At 32.5% G+C, this 26746-nt stretch overlaps 4 protein-coding genes across 15 annotated transcripts; 2 read left to right on the top strand and 2 right to left on the bottom strand.

Moving 5' to 3' along the window:
* On the bottom strand, positions 199–2080 carry LOC109352539. Of its 4 annotated transcripts, none has more exons than XR_002108366.1 (2): positions 1951–2080; positions 199–599 (listed from the first exon to the last, which is right to left on the bottom strand). XR_002108366.1 is itself a non-coding variant. In XM_019594573.1 (2 exons), exons 1-2 carry the CDS (start codon positions 1828–1830, stop codon positions 307–309), a joined length of 321 nt encoding a protein of 106 aa, XP_019450118.1. In that variant the 5' UTR covers positions 1831–1918; the 3' UTR covers positions 218–306. The 4 variants fall into 4 exon arrangements, 3 of the variants coding, with proteins under 3 accessions (XP_019450118.1, XP_019450119.1, XP_019450120.1); XM_019594573.1 differs by lacking the exon at positions 1951–2080 and adding an exon at positions 1803–1918 and having other exon boundaries at positions 218–599; XM_019594574.1 differs by lacking the exon at positions 1951–2080 and adding an exon at positions 731–761 and having other exon boundaries at positions 218–599.
* On the top strand, positions 2961–5866 carry LOC109352538. 2 transcript variants are annotated; one of them, XM_019594572.1, is made up of 5 exons: positions 2961–3118; positions 4102–4214; positions 4309–4362; positions 4734–4785; positions 5451–5866. In XM_019594572.1, the coding sequence occupies exons 2-5, from the start codon at positions 4129–4131 to the stop codon at positions 5658–5660; spliced, it is 402 nt and encodes a 133-aa protein (XP_019450117.1). In that variant the 5' UTR covers positions 2961–3118; positions 4102–4128; the 3' UTR covers positions 5661–5866. The 2 variants fall into 2 exon arrangements, with proteins under 2 accessions (XP_019450117.1, XP_019450116.1); XM_019594571.1 differs by lacking the exon at positions 2961–3118 and having other exon boundaries at positions 4091–4214.
* LOC109352536 (F-box/kelch-repeat protein At3g23880-like) lies at positions 9371–11453 on the bottom strand. Its single transcript, XM_019594566.1, has 2 exons — positions 10183–11453; positions 9371–9748 (listed from the first exon to the last, which is right to left on the bottom strand). Exon 1 carries the CDS (start codon positions 11354–11356, stop codon positions 10190–10192), a length of 1167 nt encoding a protein of 388 aa, XP_019450111.1. The 5' UTR covers positions 11357–11453; the 3' UTR covers positions 9371–9748; positions 10183–10189.
* LOC109352535 (phosphatidylinositol/phosphatidylcholine transfer protein SFH9-like) lies at positions 14314–23980 on the top strand. Of its 8 annotated transcripts, none has more exons than XM_019594558.1 (16): positions 14314–14418; positions 15018–15060; positions 15148–15483; positions 15911–16010; positions 16228–16494; positions 16597–16674; positions 17214–17315; positions 20307–20356; positions 20468–20567; positions 20668–20772; positions 20853–20945; positions 21638–21722; positions 22224–22606; positions 22687–22761; positions 23371–23537; positions 23642–23980. In XM_019594558.1, exons 3-15 carry the CDS (start codon positions 15158–15160, stop codon positions 23422–23424), a joined length of 1818 nt encoding a protein of 605 aa, XP_019450103.1. In that variant the 5' UTR covers positions 14314–14418; positions 15018–15060; positions 15148–15157; the 3' UTR covers positions 23425–23537; positions 23642–23980. The 8 variants fall into 8 exon arrangements, with proteins under 8 accessions (XP_019450103.1, XP_019450104.1, XP_019450107.1 ...); XM_019594559.1 differs by having other exon boundaries at positions 14994–15060; XM_019594562.1 differs by having other exon boundaries at positions 14315–14418; positions 15177–15483.

Genomic DNA, 26746 nt, shown 5'->3' with positions numbered 1-26746 from the left:
AGAACGAAGGGTTATATGAAGTGGTACATATCTTGGGATAGAAGATGTGCTCCCGACAACTAGACTCCTCAACTAAGAATGAATTACTAGCTATCATAAAACAATAACCAAGACAGTCACAAATTTACATTTTCTTGTTTCTTTCTTTCCTGGGATGGGGAGGGAGGAGAGTTGTGTTCAAGAGATTGTTCTCTTGTGGCAACAATTACATATGATATATATTCCAATTCTACCAATTTTATGGCAAATAGCCTCAAAAGAAATTGAATGAAATAACCAATTCTATCATAGTTCTTTATTCAAATACTAGAGAAATTTTAGTTTACCCTTTGCATGCTTCAATTGGCATGAAGCTTTCTGAGCCTCGGTTAATCCGGAGCAGGAACTAATGGCCTCAAAAGTGACAGCAAAGTAGAGATAAACAGTACAGAGGAATGTCAGCAAAACAAGAGCTGATAGAAGGAAGCGATGCCTCTCGACAAGAACTGTCCAAGTACCGATCTCATTCCTTCTTCTGAAGGATGGCGATCTGCTATGCGGAGAAGACACGACGGAATCAAGAACCATTGCTTCCACACCAATCTTCCTCCTCAGCCCAACTGGAAAAAAAAGAAGAAGCATTGAACCAATATTAGTGTAAGAGAGTGCTTAATTGATATAAACTAGAATGACTTGATTTACATGAATCCAAAATAGCATGCTTAGTAACAAACAGCACTAACTTGGTTACCCGGGAGAAGAAGCATAGGCCTTGTACACAGAAATAAATTAAAGCAAATATTACAACATAAATTGCAGTTGTTCAAAGTTCAAACTATACAAAAGTCCTTATCAAATTATATCAAGGGTATCTCCTCACCATATGAATCAGAAACTAATCTCTTTCGAGATGTGTAAGGTTTTACACCGCTAGACCAACGCCAGATCGGATATAGTACAATACTTGCAAGTTACAAACATTTTCATGTGGAATAAGAATATAAATGGAAAACATATCATAAATATTTATTTTTTCCTACTCCATCTCTATTGTTTTAACTACTAAGAATAATCAACCATTGCAATAAGTGCATGAGTCAACAATGAAAACAAAGTCAAGAGTTGGATCCATAATAAGATCATGTAAAGATATATCACCACTTCATAAGTCAGAATCCAAGTGATTCTAGTATTACAATAACAGATCCAATCACATTCCACACATCTTGTTTCAAATTACCAAGCAAGAAGAGAACCACACGTGTAACACCCAAGCCTTGACATGTTATCCACCATGAATCTGCCGAGGGTGCCAGCCTTAACCTTAAATACCCCTGCAGTATTTTATTCCCCTAAAGGGAGGTTCTGCGACTCGAATTCATGACCTCAGGAACTTAGTCGTAAATTCGATTGAGTCGCTACGGTGGATAACATGTCAAGGTTGGAGTGTTACAACATACGTTGCACTAAGACCATAAATATCATTTATACAGTTGTTTGGAATCGCAAAGCAAGAAGAGAAAGAAAAGGCTTCAAAGTCATCTTACAAGTATATTTCATGGGTCTGAGTCGCAATCGGGCCTTAACTCTCCAATTATTTTCTAATGCCTCGATTGTAAGGAACATAATATGCAAGAAAAATCAGTTATGAACTTATTAAAAGACAGAACTTGTTATTACCTATTTGCCATTCCTTCCAAAAGAAAACAAAAATTAAAACTTTGAAAAACCCAAAGCCAAAACAGATCCAATAGCATCATATTGGCACATAATCATAAAATGGATCAAGGATTTGAAGGTACTCATAAAATTAAGAACACAACTTTTTAATATGCAGTGAGATTTCATCATAAAATTCAATCCACCACACAAATTTCATCACATAAAAGGTTAAAAAAATTCAAAGGGTATCTAGCAAGAGAAATGAGTTGAACCATTTGAGAGAATCAAGGGTATTTCAGTAAAACGTACCTTGCTCCAAGAGAAATATGGAAAACTATTTGAGGGATGATGATTCAGATCTCAATTTCAGGATTATGATTTTCATGAATTGGGAAATGAAAATGAGATAATAGTAAATGTAGTGCTGAAGATTATGTGGTGCAAATTTAATACTATAAATAAATTTGTCACATATTCCTCAAATATTATATTTTTACTTCTTCAAAAGAATATTTTATCATATTAGTCCAAATATTACATTATTAAAATAAATTTGTCATTTATTAATCTTTTAGAAAACAAGTTTGCCACTAATTTAGTTGTCTAAACAAATTTTGAATTATATTAATGTATTATATATTAAATTTGTAATTATATTAGTTTGTTAAAAGTTAATTAAATAAGTTAGTATAAATGAATATAATGACAACTTGAGTAGTTGTGTACATGTCATTGTTGATTGAAAGGTATTTACTTGACACTAAATTTGAAAATCACCATTTTAATGTGCTTATAATATTTGTTTATATAATCCTTTATATATTTTTTTATTAAAATTAAATATAAACTACCATTTTAGTGTCTCGAAAAATTTAAAATGGTCCCTACAAATTTCAAATATTGGTTAAAAAAATTTAAATATATTTTATAATATTTGATAGAGATCAATTTCACTTTAGTAATAATTAAGTTTTTTCGTTTCTCATATGTATCCTCACACTATATACAATTTTGTCCAAGCGGAGAACATCGACATGTAAGTAGAGTTTAAATATGAGATTAAAAATTAATGTAAAATATTAATTGAGAAAATTCTTATTTTTTTCCAAAAAAATTTCATGTGAATAATTAGTCATAAAAAATTGTTCCAAAATATATCATATATAAATCAAATTAATTATTATTAAAATATAGTGTTAGTTTAAGTGGTGCATGTTTAATCTTCCAAATCGGGAGAGATCATGTGGCTCGAACCAGATTGTATCCGGCAGTTCAGGATAATTGTTTGAAACCAAAAAAAAAAATCTCATCTTTAAACCATTACCTCTGCTATTTTTCCACCTTCGTATTATTCTTCCTCATCCCTCATACTATACCCATTTCTCTTCATAACAACACCATCCGAAAACGCTTCTGGGGGAATAAAAATATTACTTTTGAGTCAGAACCAGTTAAAAGCTTCAATTTTTACTCAAAGGTACATCATTTTCTTCTTTAATTTTCGTTTTCCACAACTTGGGTCTTCTGGGTTGGTCTAAATAATTGTAAATCTCACATTTTTGTACTCTCTATGCTATTTAACATCAAGGTTTTCAATAAATAAAAAAGAGCATTGTAATCTATGAAGGGGTATAGAAATAAATATACTTTAAGTGATTTTTATGTTTAGTAGTAGCTTTTAAACTTTGATGTTCGGTAATTCTTTGAAGTAATCACTGTTATAAAAAAGTGTTTTTTTTTGTTTCATAATTGTGCCTGGAAATTAAGGTACTTGGTATTTTTGTGAAGGGTTCTTCAAGAATGAGTGCAGGGTGTTTGATGAAATTAACATGAATGATAAATAAAGTAGGTGCAGTGATATTGTTTCTATTGTTTAATATAGGCCTGAATCTGACACATGGTTATTGTTAATTTTGTTTTCATTTTCTAATTTGCTTGCTAATTAGTATTCTGTTGTTGAGTTAAGAAAAAATGGTTGAGCAAATATTAGTAGCTTATGGGGTTGCTTGTTGGAGTAGTGAAGCGTGTTGGTTTTGAAACTTGGATATCAATCAACTTATTGTATGTTGAAGACATTAGAGTAAACTATGAACTTCGAGCCGATACTATTTTACAAACTTTTTGACTGTCAAAGTTTAACCTCAAGCTGTAAGGAGAGAGTTTTAAGTAGAGTTATGTATTGAAGAAGCGAGATTGTGCATTCCAACTGTCTTTATAGTTGTCAACTTCTGTGAGCCGAAATAAGTTTTACTAAATTAGAACTGGTTTTGAAAAAGACGAAAAGTAATTTGGAAATTGTTTGTAGGAAACTATCTCATTCCGTAAATTAGGAGTAGCAGGAAATGATGATAAATTTTCACTCTAGGTGGTTTGGCCATGTCTTTCTTGTTTACGCACATTTTTTACCTTTATTTCTAGGTACCGAAATAGTAGTTTTTTTACTTTGGTCCCTCCTCTCAGACTCGGTCAAGCAAATAAGTGTGGCAGATGGAATCCATAAGCTCCAGAGTCGATGTTCCAAACTCTAGACAGTCTTCTAAGCGGCTTCTGTTTGACCGCCGATATGGTTGGGTGTAAGCTCTCTCTCTTCCATGTCTATTATTCTTGTCTCATACTATGTTTTACAAATGTCGATATTGTAATACACCATTGGTGTGTTTCTAACAGAATTGATGAATGGAAAGACCCTTCAGAGGAAGCACTTGATGGTGGCCGAGGAATGTAAGACATTTCCCTTTTCTTTTAAACCTTTTATACGGTTCCTGAATTATCGAATTAAAGTAGCATAGAGAAAAACAGTCACCATAGATTGTTTTAACTTTTAAGCATTATGTGATGTATTGCTCAGAGTGTGTTTGGATTAACTTATATTGTGTTAAAAAACATCTTACAGTAAAAACTTTTACAGAGCTTTTGAGAAATAAGCAATTATTCGGTAATTTAGACTGACTCAGTCATGCACTTTGCTTATTACAATAGTGCAAAGATAATAAAAAACTCAGTTTCTTTAGCATTTTCTCTGCATCCCAAGCTAAGGAACAAAAAATCCATTTCATACTTACTAATTATCTTTCTTTCTTTTACTGTGAAAGGTTTTGCATAGTCCCCCTTGCGAAAGCTTCCGTGCAGATGGCCTCACAAGCGGTATGATTACGAGATTATCACAGTTAACAAGTATTACTATGATTTGAGCTTAGCATCCAATGTTCTTTATTGCATAGCCATTATTTATTGCATACAATGTTCTTAGCTGACCCATTTTGATTTGTACTGCTTATGAGTATGACTTGTTACGGTATTTTTATCTTTTGCTTCATGGTAAGCTTTGCTAGGTAATCTCTTTCGCATTTTTAATTTTGTTTTTGTAGTTTCTTATTTTATTTTTTAAGAACAAAATGGGATTTGTTTGTTAATGTTGATACAAAAATGTGCATATATGGTCAAATGAAATGCTAGGATTTGTCGAATCGAGTTTTGTTACACCCTATTGAATTGATTGTCTGTATTTCCCTACACTATTAGTGTCTCAAAGAAATGTATGTTATTTTAAAAGACTAGAACTGTACTAGTGTAGGAAAAGAATCTTATAAAGATATGAAGAGAGTAGAGAAAAAATGATGGCTGGTTCGTGAAAATGCCATACTCGTAGTTACTTCATCCAATTTTTAGACATAAGAATGATAGACTATGTATATGCTTTCTCAGTGACTTTGTTATTATATGAATGTAAAGTATTTTATCCATATATTTCAGTAGATTAGGAAGAATCACTCCATTATTGAGCTTATGCCTTCCGCGATTTTGTTTAGATCAACCTTGCAGCAATCTCGGCCAAAAAGGCTTCTGAAAGACCAGAGTTGTTTTCCCAACAGATGCTGCAGAGTGCTCTAGACGATGGTTTTCGGAATTTTATGTCATTTTTGAAAAACGCAGGGTCTAACGGTTTCATCGTCAAGAAGAATCCTCAGCCACAAGCTTCTGATAGCGCTCCCCACTCGAATATCGAAAGCAATGAATGAAGGGCACAAAGTTAGCTTCGTTTGGCTAGAAATTTGGGTTTCACAAGAAATGCTTTATGATAATATCCATGGTGTAGCTACTTTGTTGATTTAAGAGTAAAATGTCATATTCTGTTCTATGCATAAAATTACTATATTCTGCATGTTTCTTTGTGATTTTACAATGCTTAGTCTACAAGCATGGGTTATATTTATTTGTTGTACTACCAATGGTATCTCTTTATTTTTTTGGTAAGGAACTAATCCCTTTTGCGGTTCGTGGCTGACCCTCCTAACAAGTATCGTTAACAGGAATTGAACTCTCGACCTTAGGGATTCAGTGGGGCCTTATACTACTAGACCAACATCATGTTTGTTATTGTATTGAATTCATTGGTAGCAACATGAAATCAAAACTAACTTTTTAAGTAACTTTTTGTGACTTTGGCATTCTATAGTAAAGAAAGGCCAATAACACAATTGTTGTATGTTCATTATGCAATAACTTTTAGCCACTTTGCCTATTACAAATGACATTTGCAACTGTCACATGCATTCTCATCCATTATTGTGGACCATTGAAGACTCATATAACCTTAGTTTTTATTATTAATATGAATCATTTGATCTTATTTGAATAGTCAATTAAATGATATATATACATATGATTTTTTTAAGATTCATATAACCTTGGTTTTTAAATTTTTTTAGTTATCAATAACTAAATTTTAGATTTTTTTAAATATATCATCCATTATTGTGGATCAATATATCATCCATTATTGTGGACCATTGAAGACTCATATAACCTTGGTTTTTAAATTTTTTTAGTGATCAATAACTAAATTTTAAGATTTGAATTTATTATTCTCGCAGTTTTTATATGAAAATCTAATATATATATATAGGAAGCTATCCAAGTGAGAACAATGCGCTATTGTGAGAAATGAGAACACTTAGTATATATCATTGGATCTTGATTGAACAGTTAAGATTAAGATACATGCACATGACTATCATGTGACTAATAACTAACTTTTAATTCTAATCATTTATGATTGATTATAAGGTCCAGATTTATTGTTCTTACATGACTATAATGTGATTAATAAGTAACTAAATCCTATCTCTTTATTTTAATCTCACTTTATGGCTGATTTTCTTTATATAAAAAGTCAAATGATAATGACGTGACTTCTCAACTCATCACCCCTTCTCAAATTTGACTATTCTATCTATCCAAAATTCCTCATTCCCTACATTTGAATTTAATGATATAGACTTTAGATTTGTGAATAGTTATTTGGTTTGAATCATATCCAAATTCAAAATGTGATATAAATAATATGAAAAGTGAAATACTGAATTTAAATTCAAGTCCTTTTGAAATAATGTGGCATTTGACATACATGTCACCAGTTTATGAGAGTAAAATATCTTATCGTATACATTATCTTATTAAATTCACTTATTGTTTGACATTTGTCTTATTTTTCTTCTCTCTAGAAGTTTTTCTTCTAAAATTTATTATAAAAAGAGAAACTAAGATACATATCAAACAATGAGTAAATTTAAGGATATAAGATATCTCATGTCATGAAGAGACACTTTATTCTCATATTTTATTGAGAAAAAGATGTACACACCGATATTATAAGAGTTTTTATACTATCACTATATCATCCACCATTAATTTTCAATCATAATTGGAGGATAATACATTGCCTGTGTACAAATGAATTGGAGATAATATATTGACTATATAAATTGCATAAATATTTCACTTTATTTTATTTATATGTCACACTTGAGATATGATATAAAATATATGCTGCAAGGATTTTTTACAATGTCAATAATGATTGACAGTTCAAACAGGATTTAAAACCAATAATAGGCTATTTGTGATCATTGGAACTAAATTTTAGAGAGCCAGAATGGAACTAAATTTTCTTTCACACATTCCTTCTCCAATGATACAACATTGTAGGAGCAAGTTGGGTTTGTAGAGGATGAAAAAGTACTAATTAAGGAGCAATTTGTCATTTTTGATAAATATATTAGCACCTCCATAAGAAAGAATGGAGATATAAAAGTAACACATTAGAGCATCTACAATGGAAAATAACATTTTCATTCTTATTGAGTCCCACATATTATTTTATAATTTATTACAACTCCCCATAAAATAAGAACATCTACTTTTAAGACCCACAATGTACCTCACACTTTTATATTTTACAATAAATATAGTAAAATAATTACTTATTTATTAATAAATTAAAAATTGTTATAATTTATTATAAACATTAGAAATCAATTATAAATAAAAAATATAATTTTGTTATTAACATACATGCAATCAATCAAATTTTTGTTCAAGGAAGACAAGTTAGGATTCTTCAATTTTTTTATATTTTCGTTTATGCCAAATTTTAATTTTTTGTAATGATTTTGGATTTTTTGATATTTTTGGATATGTTTGTGTTTGCATTTATTCATGAATTGTGTATTTTCATTACTCTTCTCTCAACAAAGAGTGATCTTATTTGACAACTTTTATTCTTATTTAAGAACAAAACACAAGGAATAAGAACATCACAATGAAGAAGAACAATCTTAAGAACAACCATTGTAGGTGCTCTTAAAAATTATGGAAAACAATTTGAAGATACATCAAATTTGTCTTATATGCTAAACTATTTTGAAGATACATACACCAAACAACCAATTTTGTTGCCCAAACTCCAAATTTTGAAAAACATCTGTTACCAAACAATACCCTAAATCAAAACAACCAAAGTTGTATTTGAGCCTCCAAAAGACCTTAAATTCAAGACCCTCAATGGCTTTTCAGTTTTGACTCAAAACAGATCATATGCAATTTACCAAGGTATTTCTCATAGCTATACTCAGAAGTTTGACATGATTTTTTTTACAAGTTAAGAACATTGAGTTTTACAGGATAATAGACAACACATGTGCACAAGATAGTGAAAACTCAGCCTTAACCATGGTAACTGAACCCAATGCTCAAAAAACAATGCTCATTTGGACTCAACATGAAATAATCTTTTAATACATCAAAGTACTATTAAAAAACAAAAGATAATCAAATGCTAATAATCAGAGCCAATAATAACTCACACACCACTTCAAAAAACTAACTCATAATCAAGATGAAGGTATGTTAGCTACACAAATGCTGTCCAACTTGATAAAGAAGTTCGGCAGGACTTTCATTCTGTCAGGAAAGCATATCAGTCATTCACCTTGTCCATTTGGCCTAGTTCCATGTTTATAGAATCATGAAAATTTTCAGATTTCTGTATTCTTATATCATCTACTATATACTGCTGTGTAATAATTTCTTTATGTTCAAAAGTCATTTAACCCACCCTGCAATAAGGCTGTCTTGTCGTTGTTCGGAACCTGATTTCAGTTTTAACAGGAGTTTAGATTAGTCACCTTCTGTCTCCTATTGATCTACCTCTAACTGATATAGAACTATGAAACCTCCAGATCGGTGATTTAAAATGCGGACTGCATCACCTGATGCAGCCGCAATATTGCGGTTGCGGTGACCGCCACAATTGCGATGTGACTCCTAATCATAATAATGCGGCCGCAACGCAACCGCATCAGACTGCATTTGAAGAAATTAACCACATTTGACATGTTTTACCCCCTTACAATAAAAAAACAAAATTATAAAAGATCAAAACCAATCATTAAGTACCTAATTTGAGATAATTACTATAACAAAAGAGCAACATTTTCAAGAACTCTAACATTGTAACAGAAAATGAAATAAAATGAAGTCTCACATAACTAAGATTTACTATACTGTACTCAAATAGACATGAAAGTATATGTTTGAAACTCACAAAAATACTTCTAAAATTCTGTCGTTAAACTAAACTGCTTGACCGACGAGATATTGACTAAGTACAAGTTCAATGCCACACTGCATAAGGTGAAATGTGTGAGGCCGTGAGGGATGTCAAATATGGCCTTGCAAGCACAGGGAAGCTGGAACTTAGTGGGATCAATGCTGTGATCCGACACATGCCTATCATTTTTTATCTTTACAAGACCAAGCAGTTAACCTATCAAATAAAAATAAAATTAAAAAGCATTTCCATGTTTATTAGGTTATGACATAATTAATACGCAAGCAAGTTTTAATTCATGATCATTACCATACATAATAACAATGCAACAAATTAGCTAATATAAGAAAGCAACAAAAGACTACACACAAAATCTAAGCATGCATTGGTCTATGTAAGATATCACCTTTAACCTACACCGATGCCAAATTTCCTTATAAAAAATAAAGCTATATGCTTGTTCGGCAGTAACCGAACTAACCATGCAAGAAACATCTAATTATGTTATCCAAAATGTGAAAACCATATCTTAGCTAACAACAACCTAAAATCAAAACAACCACATGTCACTGCATTTATATCAATCCAACAATCATTAATGAACCATAATCCAAATTTCCAATCAAATACCAACGTGCCACACATGATACCTTAAATTCAACAAGGCGGTGAAACCAAACTTTCAACATAAATCTTGGAGCGGAACCAACTCTTCTTGCTCAAAATGTTGTGGCGTTCTAACCTATTATCACCCGGATTATACAAAACAACTTTACATTCTTCAATATTTGTGTTCATCAGAATATCACCCTTCTCAGACATACAAAGTGGCTCAAGAAACGCGTAAACCTTCAAACCAAGATCCACATAAGAAATGTTCAACAATCTAGTCCAAGACTCCTTAACACCATGTTCCATCATTTGCCACACAATAAAACTAGTTACCTCGTAATTCTGAGAAACACACAAACAATCCCTTAAAACCCCAAACGTCGTTCCAACACTGCAGCTCCTATCAATGTCATGAGGCAACAAGTATTCCCTACAAGTTTCATTCCCTAAATCAAAAGAAACAATCACATAATACTTATCATTACGCATACCATCGGGAATAGGCGCTTTCGCTAACCAATTAAGCGTCCCTCTCGCACATTCACCGCTCTTTCCCCATTCAGGAGTAACATCAGGGAAACCATGAACCTCTTTCCAATAACAGTTTTCACCACCGAAGCTAAAAACACTTCCCAAAGTTTTTCCATAAAAATCAACAAAAACTGAAACTACTTTGTAAGTGTCACTTGATTCATCGTAACCGAATCCAAACACGGTTTTTCTATTAGGACGATCGCAAATAAACAAAGACGGTGATTCTCGTGACACTAATTTTGTACACGGATTCCATAATCGAACCTTTTCTCTGTTATATACCAAACAGCATAAACCGTTGCTGTAACCAACGACGTCGTAATGAGGGTGCAGCGGGTATCCGAGACTTTCGGCGACGACGTCGTAATTGTGGAGTAACGATTCAACGGAGCATGAAACGATGTCGTCTCGAAGGAAACACGCTTGAGGCATTAAGCGGTGATGAGTGAAGGTGGAATCAGTGATTGATCGTTGAAAGTGGATTTTCGCGAATTGTGGATCGGAGATTAGGGTTTTCCATGACTTGCAAACGGGCTTGAATCGGAGAAGGAATTTTACCGGAATCCTTGATAAGATGTCGATGATGAGGTCGTAGGGGATGAAGGCGATTTCTACCGGTGACGGCGGAGCGGCGAATCGCGGTTTCTTGGAGGCATTGGTTTCGACGGCGACGAACATTGCTACAAGCGAAACGACATCGTTTAGTTCGTCGTTTTTACCTTTTAGTTTTGCACAAGCGACCAAGCAGAACGTAATAGTAACCCAAAGTTTGTGACTTATTCATTTTTATTTTATTCCTTTTTATTATCAAAATGAAATCTAATTGTTCTCATCCTAAAAAAAATGATATATTTTCTAACAAGAAAATTAATATGTGTCACAAAATTTAATAATGGTCGGTTTACAAATGATATTTATCACTTTTTTGTAGTATAGAAGAATTTGGTAACATGATATGACATTATCAACTAAATTGGTCCATACCAACTAATCGGGAGTGTGGTCAAGAAGACTGAGGAGAACACTTCAAGATTAAGCCACCCAAAACAACTATTGTTTTTCTAGTGGCCTTGATAGTTTAAGATGATTAAGATTGGTCATATTCAAATATGAGTTAGTCCAATTAATTTATTATAATGTCAAAAAATGTTATAAACGATAAGATAATAATAATCAAAATAAACTAAATTTTATATAAGATAATGTTCTATCAATCTAAATATATCTATTACATGAATCCTTCTCGATGAGATAAAATTTAAGCCGCTTGGAGTTTTTATTCACTTTTAGTGTGATTTTAATTTTCAATTTGGGTTGAAAGGTCTTTGACTCGATTGATAAAAATTCAAATCGATGGTTATCGACTAGAGTTGAGTTGGTCTATAGAATTTGAGTTTACATTATGAAAATTAAATTTCTTAATAACATGTAAATTATTTTAAATCCATTTCAATTGTGCATAGATAGATAATATTGGATAGATGGTTTCAATATTTTTTTGTGGTTAGGACGTTCTACTAAAAATGTTGGATAATTTTATGGTTTGGATGATATTGTTTTGATTTTTGTTTTATCATATTATTATATAAGCTATGAGCTGAATTTATGATTTTTTTTAATTGATTTATGTTATTACTTTGTGGTTGAGAAACCTTAGCAATTAAAGTTCACAAATATACTTCTATGTGTATTAGACTATCTTTATTGGCAAATGTTGTAGGGTTAATATTATATTTTTGGTTGGATTTTCCTAAGTTATAATTTTCTTCAAGATTCATATTTTTTTAGTCAAGGTTTAGAAAAAGAGTAATAATATATTCTTTTATCAAATTTTGTTACATCCCAAAAAAGTATATATATTATTTTGGTTGAAAAACATATCACTTTTTTTTATATGGTGAATAGGGATTTATAAGATGCTATATTTATCATTTTCCTTGAAAAAGCAGGATGACCAAGGTCACAACCTTGAAAAGCCTCATGAAAGTTTTTTTCGGGTACTACCAAGGGTATACTTTCATATTTTTAGGTAAGAAACTAATCTCTTTCGAGGTTTGTGGTTAACCCTTCCAACAAATATCGCTGACATGAATCAAACTCTCAATTTTTTGTGGTTAACCCATATCCACATAATGCTCATCAAAATTAGGGCAGACATGGGCATGCAAATTTTTAAATAGGCATGAAATATCATGCCTTACCTGCCCTAACCTTGAGCAAGGCAAACTTGTTGGTCGTCCTAAATTAAAAAAAAAACTAAAAGTAATATAGTATATGAAACATTGCAAGATATTATATATTGTCTCTTATTATATTTTCAAAAATTGCTACATTTTACTCGAGTGGTGGAAACATGAATTACTTTTATCATACTTGGCGTATCAAATTTCATATTTTAGTATTCATTGGTGCTTGTCCGTCGCCTTGTCCGCCCGTCTGAAATGCCAATGAGCAAAAATAACATATTGAGCGGACATTTTAGGGCGGATGAACAAATTTTTCATGCTCTACCTACCTAAAACATGCAGGCGAGCATGCCCCATAGGCATTGCCCAAATTGCCAATTACTGCTAAGCTCTGCCACTGCCAGCAAAATGCCCAAGCCACAAATGCTCAAAACTCAGTCTAAGCATTACAAAGTAACCGAACCAGAAACACATACATGCAAAAATGCTCAAAACTCAATCTAAACATTATAAAGTAATCGTACCAAAAACACACACATGCCAAAAATATTCAAAATTTAATCTGACCATTACAAATCTACCATACTAAAAACATGCACATAGCCTTTCAAGGTAAAAAATCATTTTTATAAGGATAGATTTTTTTTACTTAAAAACCTTGAGTCACTTCAAGTAATACAATCAATATTTCATTTGATCATATATTTATATTACATTTGTTTAAAACATGAATGATGAAAAATATGCTAATAGTTTAAAAACATACAATATTGAATAGTGTTATGAAAATCGGACTATATCGGTCAGTTCAATCTGAAAATGGTCCATATACTAATATGACACAAAAACTATATCAATTAAACCAATAATATTGGTCAATTTACATTGAATGTATCAGTCATATCGGCCAAATTTCATTTAAGATTATTCTTTCTAAAAATAACTTATTTTTTATCAAAATTTTAGTATGGAGGATCAAATACCCAACTACTTTTTTGTTTATACTTCTAGAATATATCCCGCCACTAAGTGACCTTATTTATTAATTTTGAACATTAATATTAATATTATATATACTATTTTCACTTCACTAATATGCAACTTAATTAGCGAATTATCCATTGAACAAATATATTACCATACTAATATTTTAACTGATTTGATGACGAATACAATGTTAATAACACTTATTTCTGGATGTCACCCTCCCATTTCATGACATGCCTCACTCCCGTGAAACACATCTTTATTCATAATCAGTGTTACTCGATGTGTCATAAACTATGAATGGTTAAAAAAATATTTAGAAATTAAATCAGTATATATTTTTTTCAACCAGTATATATCGTAGTCTTCTGATTCATTATTCTCATTAAGAACATTTAATTTTTATTAAATAAACTACTAATGAAAATTGATTACTATTAAAAGATTTCTTTTAACTTTTTGTATTTATTTTCCGACATCACTGTTCTTCTTTCTTTTCTGTGTTCCGTACAGATTTCGATCTTAGAAAGTGATACCCAATTTTGCTTTTACTTACCCCATTCTCAGGTATATTATATTTACCATTACGACGTCGTTTTGTTTCTTATTCACGATCCCAATTCGCTTTTTTCCACTACCCCTCTTATCAAATTAATCTTCAAAGAATGAGTTTTTTCTTAGTTCCAGCTTAATTGTGGGATTTTTTTTAGAAGGGTTACTTAAAGTTTGTGTTTTACTTGATTTTAATTTTAGTTTTTCATTTGGGGATCTGATTAAACGTTATTTTACCATTTCATGATAAATTATGTGTTTTTTATTCAAGTCTAAGTCTTTGATAATTGTAGAAGGTTCTATGATTTGAAGAGTTTGCAATTGGTATTTTCAATTTTAGTTTTTGATTTTTCCTTGAGGCAGAGATCTTGTTGGTAATGGTTTTATGTAATGCTATGTTAAGCTTAACTTGTTAATTGATTTGGGATGTTTTATATTATTATTTGTTGTTTTTTAATGGATTTAATTAATTTTTATCAATGAGTTCTTGGTGAATTGTGTATTTTATTTTTCCTTCAAGCAAAAGTTTTGGCAGTTGAGTTTTCCACTATTCTAGGTTCCTGATTGAATTTTGTTGTTATCAAATGTAGTTACTGTTTTCCCTTGGTGCATAGGTCATATAAGTGGGAATTTCTCGCATCTCGAATATAATGCCAGGTACCAAATCTGTTATGTTTGGCATTGAGATTTTTGATTTTCTTGTACTTATCTTTTGTTATTGTTGTTTGTGTTTTGATATTATAGTTTTGACACTATGACTATTATGGGTTTAGGAGAAGAAGTATTGGTTCAAGGAAATGAGAGGGGTGGAAGTTTTGAGCCCAAGATTTCGGAGGATGAGTGGCGGAAGTCTCGATCCAGATCAGTTAGGAGAAAAGCAATGACTGCTTCAACGAGACTAACTTATAGTCTCAGCCTTAGGAAGCGTAACAATCGTGTAGCTGATTGTCAAGCTGCTTCAATTTTCATAGAAGATGTACGTGATGCAAATGAGGAAGAAGTTGTGAAATCATTTCATGAAACATTAGTTACAAAAGATCTGCTTCCTGCTTCCCATGATGATTATCACACAATGCTGAGGTAAATGAATGTGTAACATAAGCTACGTGTTGAATATGCAGTTTCTCTTTTTATAGCTCAATTGTCACTTTTTGTGTTAAGTAAAAAGATGTCACTGTCATTGTTTTATCTGAGTTGCAGTTTTTATTTTAACTTAACATTAATCACGAAAGGGGCAGCTAGAGAGACATTTTGTAGTTTTTAATTTGAACTATTCTTACCCTTTTAAAGAAACGTTGAGCAGGGCAATTATTTCATACGGTTCACTGTGGAGATCTAGCAAATCCATCACTTTAATGAAATGTATGATTTATCCAGATTGCCGTTTTTAGATGTTTGAAAATTTTGTGCAGATTTAAAACGATCCTGTTTAATTAATTTTCCAGTAAAAAGAAAAATTCTTTGGACATGCATTATACTACAGGCTGCTGATGTTTTCACGCTGCAGGTTTCTAAAGGCCCGAAAGTTTGACATTGATAAAACAGTTCAGATGTGGGCAGATATGCTCCTTTGGAGAAAGGAGAATGGAGTAGATTCCATTTTACAGGTGAAGTTTTGTTATACATTGGTTTCCTTTTACTTAATAAAAAAATTATTCTTCACTAGTTGACACATGAAGGTTGAAAGAGCCCAGTGTAGTTCTAGTGAGGAGAAATCCAGTGTAGTACTCCATTTGGAATATTTTCCCAATATTATTTGTTCAATCAGGAATTATTTATTTCCTTCTGCAATGAAGTAACAGCGTTATAATAAAAAATGTGTAGGACTTCGTATATGACGAGTATGACGAGGTTCAGCGTTATTATCCTCATGGCTTCCATGGTGTGGACAAAGAGGGGCGACCAGTTTATATTGAAAGACTTGGCAAAGTTGAGCCCAGCAAGTTGATGAATGTCACAACAGTAGATCGATTTCTAAGATATCATGTTCAAGGCTTTGAGAAAACGTTTAAAGAAAAATTCCCAGCATGTTCTATTGCAGCAAAGCGGCACATACATAGAACAACAACGATACTGGATGTGCATGGCGTGGTAAATCATAAGCTTACAACATCATTATAATTATAATGAGAATAAGCTTGAATAACATTCTGTGTAAGTCAAGGCTTATCAATTACTTCATACATTTTGCAGAATTGGATGAGCATTAGAAAATTTGCACAGGATCTTGTGATGCGCATGCAAAAAATTGACGGTGATAACTACCCTGAGGTAATTGAATGTCATAAGTTGAATTTAACTTGGAGAACAAATCATAGTTACACAGGCTTCCATATTTTGTTTGCCGTAGTGATCTATAAAGTAGCAGTGTCAACTTAAGAATTCAACTGAGATCTTTTACTGAGAGTTCTTAAAAAAAGGTAAAGATGCTTATGCTTTTTGGAAATAAAGAGGAAAAGGAGACAATATATTCATGAAAAAGGGAAAAAAGTGTGAATTAAATACGAAATAGGGGTATTATTTCCTATACTTCGGTTTTGTTTTTTCCTTTTAACATTCATGACATGCATATGTTGACTAGGGTACTTGTTTGTACATGCACTCAAATGCATGTAGGGAAGTAACCTTAATTAGGGACACAAGCAGCAACTCTTGTTAATGAAATAATTATGCTTATCCTTAACATACTGCATTCTAACTATTCAATCTTTCTAGGCAATGTTCCCTTAGCGAGTTATCACGAAACAAAAGTTTCATGTGTAATTTGGGATTACAGTCATCATTCACTTTTGAATGGCTCCTTTTTTCAGACGTTAAACCAGATGTTCATTGTTAATGCTGGTAGTGGGTTCAAGTTACTATGGAGTACAGCAAAAGGCTTTCTTGATCCAAGGACGACAGCCAAAATACATGTATATAATTATCTTTCACTATATGCTTTGAATTTAGAATCGAATGAGTATAATTGAAATGATTGATGCTGAATTTCAGGTTTTAGGAAACAAGTTCCTTGGCAAGTTGTTAGAGGTTATAGACTCAAGGTTTGTGTCGTCTTTGTACTCTGTACTCTATCAATCAATTAAGTGTTTCTATCGTCTGTAATAAACAATAACGAATATTATATGAACATTTGTTTTCGGTTATTTTACCATTTCATGATAAATTATGTGTTTTTTATTCAAGTCTAAGTCTTTGATAATTGTAGAAGGTTCTATGATTTGAAGAGTTTGCAATTGGTATTTTCAATTTTAGTTTTTGATTTTTCCTTGAGGCAGAGATCTTGTTGGTAATGGTTTTATGTAATGCTATGTTAAGCTTAACTTGTTAATTGATTTGGGATGTTTTATATTATTATTTGTTGTTTTTTAATGGATTTAATTAATTTTTATCAATGAGTTCTTGGTGAATTGTGTATTTTATTTTTCCTTCAAGCAAAAGTTTTGGCAGTTGAGTTTTCCACTATTCTAGGTTCCTGATTGAATTTTGTTGTTATCAAATGTAGTTACTGTTTTCCCTTGGTGCATAGGTCATATAAGTGGGAATTTCTCGCATCTCGAATATAATGCCAGGTACCAAATCTGTTATGTTTGGCATTGAGATTTTTGATTTTCTTGTACTTATCTTTTGTTATTGTTGTTTGTGTTTTGATATTATAGTTTTGACACTATGACTATTATGGGTTTAGGAGAAGAAGTATTGGTTCAAGGAAATGAGAGGGGTGGAAGTTTTGAGCCCAAGATTTCGGAGGATGAGTGGCGGAAGTCTCGATCCAGATCAGTTAGGAGAAAAGCAATGACTGCTTCAACGAGACTAACTTATAGTCTCAGCCTTAGGAAGCGTAACAATCGTGTAGCTGATTGTCAAGCTGCTTCAATTTTCATAGAAGATGTACGTGATGCAAATGAGGAAGAAGTTGTGAAATCATTTCATGAAACATTAGTTACAAAAGATCTGCTTCCTGCTTCCCATGATGATTATCACACAATGCTGAGGTAAATGAATGTGTAACATAAGCTACGTGTTGAATATGCAGTTTCTCTTTTTATAGCTCAATTGTCACTTTTTGTGTTAAGTAAAAAGATGTCACTGTCATTGTTTTATCTGAGTTGCAGTTTTTATTTTAACTTAACATTAATCACGAAAGGGGCAGCTAGAGAGACATTTTGTAGTTTTTAATTTGAACTATTCTTACCCTTTTAAAGAAACGTTGAGCAGGGCAATTATTTCATACGGTTCACTGTGGAGATCTAGCAAATCCATCACTTTAATGAAATGTATGATTTATCCAGATTGCCGTTTTTAGATGTTTGAAAATTTTGTGCAGATTTAAAACGATCCTGTTTAATTAATTTTCCAGTAAAAAGAAAAATTCTTTGGACATGCATTATACTACAGGCTGCTGATGTTTTCACGCTGCAGGTTTCTAAAGGCCCGAAAGTTTGACATTGATAAAACAGTTCAGATGTGGGCAGATATGCTCCTTTGGAGAAAGGAGAATGGAGTAGATTCCATTTTACAGGTGAAGTTTTGTTATACATTGGTTTCCTTTTACTTAATAAAAAAATTATTCTTCACTAGTTGACACATGAAGGTTGAAAGAGCCCAGTGTAGTTCTAGTGAGGAGAAATCCAGTGTAGTACTCCATTTGGAATATTTTCCCAATATTATTTGTTCAATCAGGAATTATTTATTTCCTTCTGCAATGAAGTAACAGCGTTATAATAAAAAATGTGTAGGACTTCGTATATGACGAGTATGACGAGGTTCAGCGTTATTATCCTCATGGCTTCCATGGTGTGGACAAAGAGGGGCGACCAGTTTATATTGAAAGACTTGGCAAAGTTGAGCCCAGCAAGTTGATGAATGTCACAACAGTAGATCGATTTCTAAGATATCATGTTCAAGGCTTTGAGAAAACGTTTAAAGAAAAATTCCCAGCATGTTCTATTGCAGCAAAGCGGCACATACATAGAACAACAACGATACTGGATGTGCATGGCGTGGTAAATCATAAGCTTACAACATCATTATAATTATAATGAGAATAAGCTTGAATAACATTCTGTGTAAGTCAAGGCTTATCAATTACTTCATACATTTTGCAGAATTGGATGAGCATTAGAAAATTTGCACAGGATCTTGTGATGCGCATGCAAAAAATTGACGGTGATAACTACCCTGAGGTAATTGAATGTCATAAGTTGAATTTAACTTGGAGAACAAATCATAGTTACACAGGCTTCCATATTTTGTTTGCCGTAGTGATCTATAAAGTAGCAGTGTCAACTTAAGAATTCAACTGAGATCTTTTACTGAGAGTTCTTAAAAAAAGGTAAAGATGCTTATGCTTTTTGGAAATAAAGAGGAAAAGGAGACAATATATTCATGAAAAAGGGAAAAAAGTGTGAATTAAATACGAAATAGGGGTATTATTTCCTATACTTCGGTTTTGTTTTTTCCTTTTAACATTCATGACATGCATATGTTGACTAGGGTACTTGTTTGTACATGCACTCAAATGCATGTAGGGAAGTAACCTTAATTAGGGACACAAGCAGCAACTCTTGTTAATGAAATAATTATGCTTATCCTTAACATACTGCATTCTAACTATTCAATCTTTCTAGGCAATGTTCCCTTAGCGAGTTATCACGAAACAAAAGTTTCATGTGTAATTTGGGATTACAGTCATCATTCACTTTTGAATGGCTCCTTTTTTCAGACGTTAAACCAGATGTTCATTGTTAATGCTGGTAGTGGGTTCAAGTTACTATGGAGTACAGCAAAAGGCTTTCTTGATCCAAGGACGACAGCCAAAATACATGTATATAATTATCTTTCACTATATGCTTTGAATTTAGAATCGAATGAGTATAATTGAAATGATTGATGCTGAATTTCAGGTTTTAGGAAACAAGTTCCTTGGCAAGTTGTTAGAGGTTATAGACTCAAGGTTTGTGTCGTCTTTGTACTCTGTACTCTATCAATCAATTAAGTGTTTCTATCGTCTGTAATAAACAATAACGAATATTATATGAACATTTGTTTTCGATATTTTGAACAGCCAACTTCCAGATTTCCTGGGTGGATGTTGTTCATGCCCAAATGATGGAGGGTGTCTTAGATCTGACAAAGGGCCTTGGAATGATCCTGACATTTTGAAAGTATGTTATTTTTATATGATGGCTCCCACATTTCTATCAATTCATGTTTTAAGAATTGTTGCTCATTTTTGAAGCTAATACTTTCATGTTCTATTGACAGTTATTACATACCAGAGAAGCGATGAAGCTAACGAAATCTGGAAGGTCTTATGTATCTGATGAATTAGATATCACATCATATGCCAACAAAGCCACTCATAAATTAGTTAAGTGCCATGCTCTCATTTGTTGTACAATTACTCTTTGGCGTAAAATAGGCAGCTTCACTCATGATTGTTTCCACAGGTTACAGCCTCTGAAATATCAGAAACTGGATCAGCATTAGACGCAAGATCAAGTCCTTCAACCTTCACACAATTAGTTCCGCCTAGTGATAAAGTGAGATGTCTATCTATTTTCCTTAATTGTCTTTTTTGTCTATGATTTATGATAGACAATTATGCTGTCGTTCAATTCATGTAGCCGACCCCATCTAGTGGGATTAAGGCTTGGTTGTTGTTATTGCCGTTTTTATCTTTCTGTTTTCCTCCAGTGCATCTGTCCAATTGTTAACTCTTGGATGTAAATTGGAAGTTATGTATCATCTATGGACAAAAACAATGGGTTCATGGTCAAACCAAGTGTCTTTTGTATCATGTGCAATCTTTCTTATAAGTATGTGGATGATTTACGTGGATATATCTCTTGTAAGTATGTAGGTGACTTACACGGATATATCTCTTCTAAGTATGTAGGTGACGTGACTTACAAGGATATATCTCTAGTAATTAGATTACTTTTTTAAAGAAAAATATGCATTGGTCTATAAGTTAATTTTCACAGTGTGAATAATTAACTTATGATATAAAATTTGTCTTATAGCACATCAGTTTAGCACTCCACAATGTATATGATCTTTTTCATCCTTTGGTTTAAAATTGAATTCTACAACCTTTAATATTTAATTGGGGATTAAAGACAAATTTCAGGAACAATATAATAATCTTTTTGCTTCAAGCTGCTTGGAACTTGTCTAAAGTTTAAACTATTGGTTATTTGCAACTCATGTCTGATATGGAACTATATTTCAGAGAAAGATGAGATACCGTGCACCTATTTACAATGTAGTCGACCCATCAAATGCTATTAGAGAAGTTGAGGATGTTGATTCAAAAGGTATGTGACCCCAAGCATGCCCTTTTCTAATTAGGGGTTGATCTGTTTTTTATTTTATTTGTTATTTATCTGATGATGATCATGTTATTGCTTGTGGAAAGATGATATTCGATTGTGCAACACGACTGTGATCAATCTTGGGTAAAATATGTTACTTCAGCCAGGAGAAAAATAAAAGAGCAATTTGTATAGTTAAATTGTTTAGGCAAGTAATACCACACATATGAGCTTCTTATTATTATGCATGTTCAGGATGCAATGTAACCTCCCATGGCCACTATGCTCCAGAACTGGATGGATATTTGTTGCTTTGTTGTGCCGGAGATATTTGGTTGAAATTTCAGTATGCATGCTTTGTAATGTAGTTTCAGTTTGTTGCTGAGATGGTGTGTCTCACAATTTTATTACTAGTTTGAGCCACTTTATCCTGCAGTAATACTTTTTCTCCTTTCCTATTAATAAAGTTTCTTCTTATATCGTAAAAAATGATGCATCTTATAGGTGATTCAACCAACAATTATCCGAGAAGACCACCGACAAAGCTAATTCCCAACATCACAAGTATTTTGGCTCAAATAATAGCCAAAGTTTTGGCTTGTATATATGTAGTTTTCGCTGCCTTGGGGAATTGTTTTGTGGTTCGCTCTGCAATCATCCAATCGGAAAGCCATCGGCAAACACAGTTAGCGGTATCCAGTTCTCAGGAACAGTTGATCACTCAGGAAGTGCAAGAGCCACTTTTGCAAAGGTTGCAAAATTTAGAGGCAGTAGTAACTGAGATGACCAATAAACCCAGAACAATTCCTCCGGAGAAAGAGGATATTCTTCAAGAGTCATTAAGTCGTATAAAATCGATAGAATATGACTTGCAAAAGACAAAGAAGGTAGTGCCTGTCTGCTACCATAATAGTGATCACTTTGAATTAGCATTAATGTCTTGATTGAGTTTACTTCTTCATTTTAGGCACTGACTGCAAGTGCTTCAAGGCATGTTGAGCTTGCTGAGTATATAGACATCTTAAAGGCGGGTAGATTTGCTGTAAGTTTTTATTACCCCTCACTTTCAGTTTGATAACTCTATCTTATACTGCTACCGTGATCCCACTATCTGCTTCATTCTCGCTGAGCGAGGGTGTGCATGCTGAGTGAGACCAAGGCTTGCTCGTTGAGCGAGATCTTCACTCTTTTGCTGAGCATGGTTTGGTTCGCTGAGCGAGATCTTCACTCTTTCGCTGAGCATGGTTTGGTTCGCTGAGCGAGATGCTTTGCCCTTTATTCATGATCTTCACACCCTTTTTCAGATGAGTGACTTGCAATTGATACATTCATGAGTGAGACTTTGATGACTGTGCACTATGACAATTTATACACATTTATGCATTAAAATTGTATCAGTGTGAGATTAAAAAGTGCATCAAAAGCTACCATGGAATAGGTAAAATAATGAGGCACTTATGAGTACATTTCAATATATTTCTATTTGATTGTTTACAAGGAGTTTCTAGATGCAACCTATGAACTATCCTCATTGGCATTGCCTACTATTATTCTCAGAAGATATAGTTATGAATAATTCTGTTTTTTCCGACTAGAAACTTAAATTGATCGTTTGCGGATACTGACGACCATAACTTATATTGAAATACAGGGGAGAAATTCATGTTGGCCTAAAAATAGTAGATATTATGCCTCAGGAAGATGAGTATCACACTTTTCAGCAAGAGTTTGCAAAGATTTCTACTCCATGTTTTTTGATTCTCTAAAGCTGAATTACTATTTTACCTACATTGACACCTATAAAGGAATTATTCGCAGGTGAGTTTCCTTTAATCTTATATATCAAGTTATCAACACAAGATAGTCCTACAAACAATCCTGAAATGAAACAGAAGTGACCTTTAATATCCATTTCTTTTCAGGTTGGAGGAATATACCATAGGGAGTATATACCCCCTTATCTATACTAGACATCAAGAAATTTATGAGGGTTCTGGGATGAGTTTTTTGTTCTCAAGAAGTTGGGTTTTCTGTACAGAAGACTCAACTGATACAAACCAAGTATGCTAAACAGATAACAAGTGCATAGCAGTAAATTTTGGATTTTACTGTTGGGTATGCTTGCCCTTTGAATTGCGAGTTTTCGCACTTGTTTTCGGATAATTGCGGTATAGGTTGATTTTGTAGGAGAATATATCAGTTTGAGAGAAAATATTGTTATTGGACATTATGAGATCAAAATATGATGTAACCATTCTCTATATCTTTTCATTTTCTAGTTTTTCTTGCCTTCTTTGAATCCTCATCACCAATATACCATTTTGAACCACCCTGAGTTAAAATAGCAAAGTAGCCACCATTTGATGAGGTTATTTCTCATAAACAAACTACTTCTTTGGATAATTGACAAACCACAGTCATGTTTTACCAATATCTTCAAGTACAAAATCATATTGTTGGAATGGATGAAAAAGAGTTAAGAATAAAAAAGGCGAGCACATCACGACGAAACATTTACAAATGTAGAGATCAATTTTTTGTTAATGAAAATAATTTATGATAAAACACTATGATGTTTAATTCTTATAGCCGACCATATCTAGTAAGATTGAAAAAGCTTGATTATTGTGCACTTTTTTCTTGACAATCACAAATTCTTTAGAATGAATTTAATAAGTTGGAGATCATATAAGATATAGTAACACAAGCATGAACAAATCTGGAATGATTTAAACTAATTGGAAAAAAGCCAAACAAAACTGGAATGATTTAAACTATACTAGCTTGGTCACAAGTAATATGAATGCTTCATAGAAAATTGTGAGTATATCCCTTATTCAATTTTTCCCATAGTTTGATTGTAATCTGGGAAGAGATTGGAGATGATAAAATCAGTAAAGCTAGACTTGAGGTTGAAAATGATGAATAACGATCGTTCGAAGGATTAACTCTACGGACTGAAACGAAGAAATTCTTCTCAAAGTGGATAGAATGACTCTGATATCATGTTTAAGAATTAAATTTCGGATTATAGAATAAAAGAGTAAGATGATTATAATCTGGAAGTAAAGAAGTAATGTCATTGATATGTTGCAATGAGATACAAAAGGCAAGTTCATCAGCTCTATTTATATATCAGTAGTATCCTAGTCCTAATGAAACAACAAAATAAATCATGGAATAAGAACATCAAACTTAATTGTTTATGTAGAAATCAGTGGCTTCCCTCCAGCATAATCAACACTACCTCAAACATCAAACTTCTATGACATGAATTTTTATCAGAATAAGAACAATTTCTTTGTCATCATAAACTAATGTACTTGTTTTGTAAGGATTATAAACATACCTGTTAAGCACATACTAGGCCAAGATCATCTGACAATATAAAATCTTCGAGAAGTCATTAATTATGAATCAGATTTGAACTATTACATCGAAAGATCATCGAGATTATTTTTATATTATTCTATAAACTTTGATTGGCTAGATACATGAGGACAAAATTTTCTCGGGATAGAGGCTCGATATAATGCTAGTCTTATATGCACACATTGTAGTCATACATACATAGAATCTACAAGTTTCCATAGCAGAGGGAACACATAGTTCCAATTCTGTTCTATCTCTAATAGCATAAATCTGAAACAGAATATTTAAGAATATTACAAATTATGAATCAGATTTGAAATCCTAGATGATGAAAAGACTGAAATTAATAAATATTACCTTAGAATATAGAATGCTTTCCAAACTAGATAACTGATCCTTGCATTCCATAGTGGATGAGATAACTAATGGAAAAAAGTTGAATTTCATAATGTATAGAACACTTCAAAAGATAATGAAACAAATGCATACACTATTGGTTTATGAAACAACAAATTCTTACTCTTCCCAACTACTGGTGATGCTGTCATTCCAAAAATCTTAGGCTTGTTACTACATGTGTGGTAAAATTCCTTCACACTAAAAGATGATATAAGTCTCCTATAACAATAAAAACAAGAGTAAATAGACATTATAGTCCCTCGTGTTTTTCGACCTTACTAGTTTGGTCCCTGAAAAATTGAAAAAACGCAAAATGGTTCTTAAAAACTTCACATGGGAGTCAAACTAGTCATTTTTAGCATGTTTTATAGTAACTGGTAGGGACTAATTTGACCGTAAAAATAATTAATTTGACCCACATTTGAAATTTTTAGAAACCATTCTGGATTTTTTCAATTTTTGAGGAACCTTTGTCAAAAAATACAAGAGACTGAAATGATTATTTCCTCTAAAAAACTAATCTTGCCAAAAGCAAATGCTATAAACAAGGACAAAAGTTTCTGCTATAAATTGTGTGATCAACCTTCATTATTCTAACATAAGGATGGTTCCAACTTCCAAGCTAACTGATTTCATCTTGAAGAATGTCTTTCTTTCTTAGGCTATCCAAAAGAATTTGTGGTGTGCATACACTAATACTATTAACACACTTACCAATATTCTAATATACAGCAACTGTTTCATTCTGGTGGTGTAAGACTCTGCTAGATCCCAAAATGACCCAAAGATCAACAGTTCGATTCCTCCTGGGTAAGACACTTGTTGGGAGGGGCAGTCACGCACCTCGAAAGGGAATTAGTTCATTATCCAAAATGGTGAGGGATACCTATGGTAATACAAAAAAAAAACTTTAAGGAAGCTTACATCATGTTCTTCAATTTCCTTTATCCAGTAACTTGAACTCCACTCATCTCTTCCTTTGGATCCATAGTATTCTTCCACGTCTAGATTAGTGTAGTTTTGATGACATCAAATTGCTGCTCATAGAAAAACCACTTGCTCAATAAAAATTGTTGAGGATCAAATAGTTAACAAAAGAAAGAAAGAAAGAAAAAATTATATGCACGGACAATGTATGAGTTTTATACATTGTTATTGTATCATTTATCATTCATGTTTAATTATTATTGACTCTTCAAGAAAAAAGAAAGTAGTACAAATGAATGATACATGTTGTAGTGACTGTGTATAAATCT

Source organism: Lupinus angustifolius, chromosome LG07 (genome assembly GCF_001865875.1).
Source record: "Lupinus angustifolius cultivar Tanjil chromosome LG07, LupAngTanjil_v1.0, whole genome shotgun sequence".
Lineage (NCBI taxonomy): Eukaryota > Viridiplantae > Streptophyta > Magnoliopsida > Fabales > Fabaceae > Lupinus > Lupinus angustifolius.
This window is presented reverse-complemented; position numbering and strand designations above follow the sequence as displayed.

Coding starts and splice junctions, on each gene's coding strand:
- LOC109352539 (XM_019594573.1), bottom strand. CDS start 1,830: ATGATGAAATCTCACTGCATATTAAAAA. Junction 600..1,802: donor ATCTCACTGCATATTAAAAA/GTTGTGTTCTTA, acceptor TTTTTTTTCCAG/TTGGGCTGAGGAGGAAGATT.
- LOC109352538 (XM_019594572.1), top strand. CDS start 4,129: ATGGAATCCATAAGCTCCAGAGTCGATGTTCCAAACTCTAGACAGTCT. Junction 4,215..4,308: donor GACCGCCGATATGGTTGGGT/GTAAGCTCTCTC, acceptor TGTTTCTAACAG/AATTGATGAATGGAAAGACC. Junction 4,363..4,733: donor CTTGATGGTGGCCGAGGAAT/GTAAGACATTTC, acceptor TTACTGTGAAAG/GTTTTGCATAGTCCCCCTTG.
- LOC109352536 (XM_019594566.1), bottom strand. CDS start 11,356: ATGTTCGTCGCCGTCGAAACCAATGCCTCCAAGAAACCGCGATTCGCC.
- LOC109352535 (XM_019594558.1), top strand. CDS start 15,158: ATGACTATTATGGGTTTAGGAGAAGAAGTATTGGTTCAAGGAAATGAG. Junction 16,495..16,596: donor TACTGGATGTGCATGGCGTG/GTAAATCATAAG, acceptor TACATTTTGCAG/AATTGGATGAGCATTAGAAA. Junction 20,357..20,467: donor TTAGAGGTTATAGACTCAAG/GTTTGTGTCGTC, acceptor TATTTTGAACAG/CCAACTTCCAGATTTCCTGG.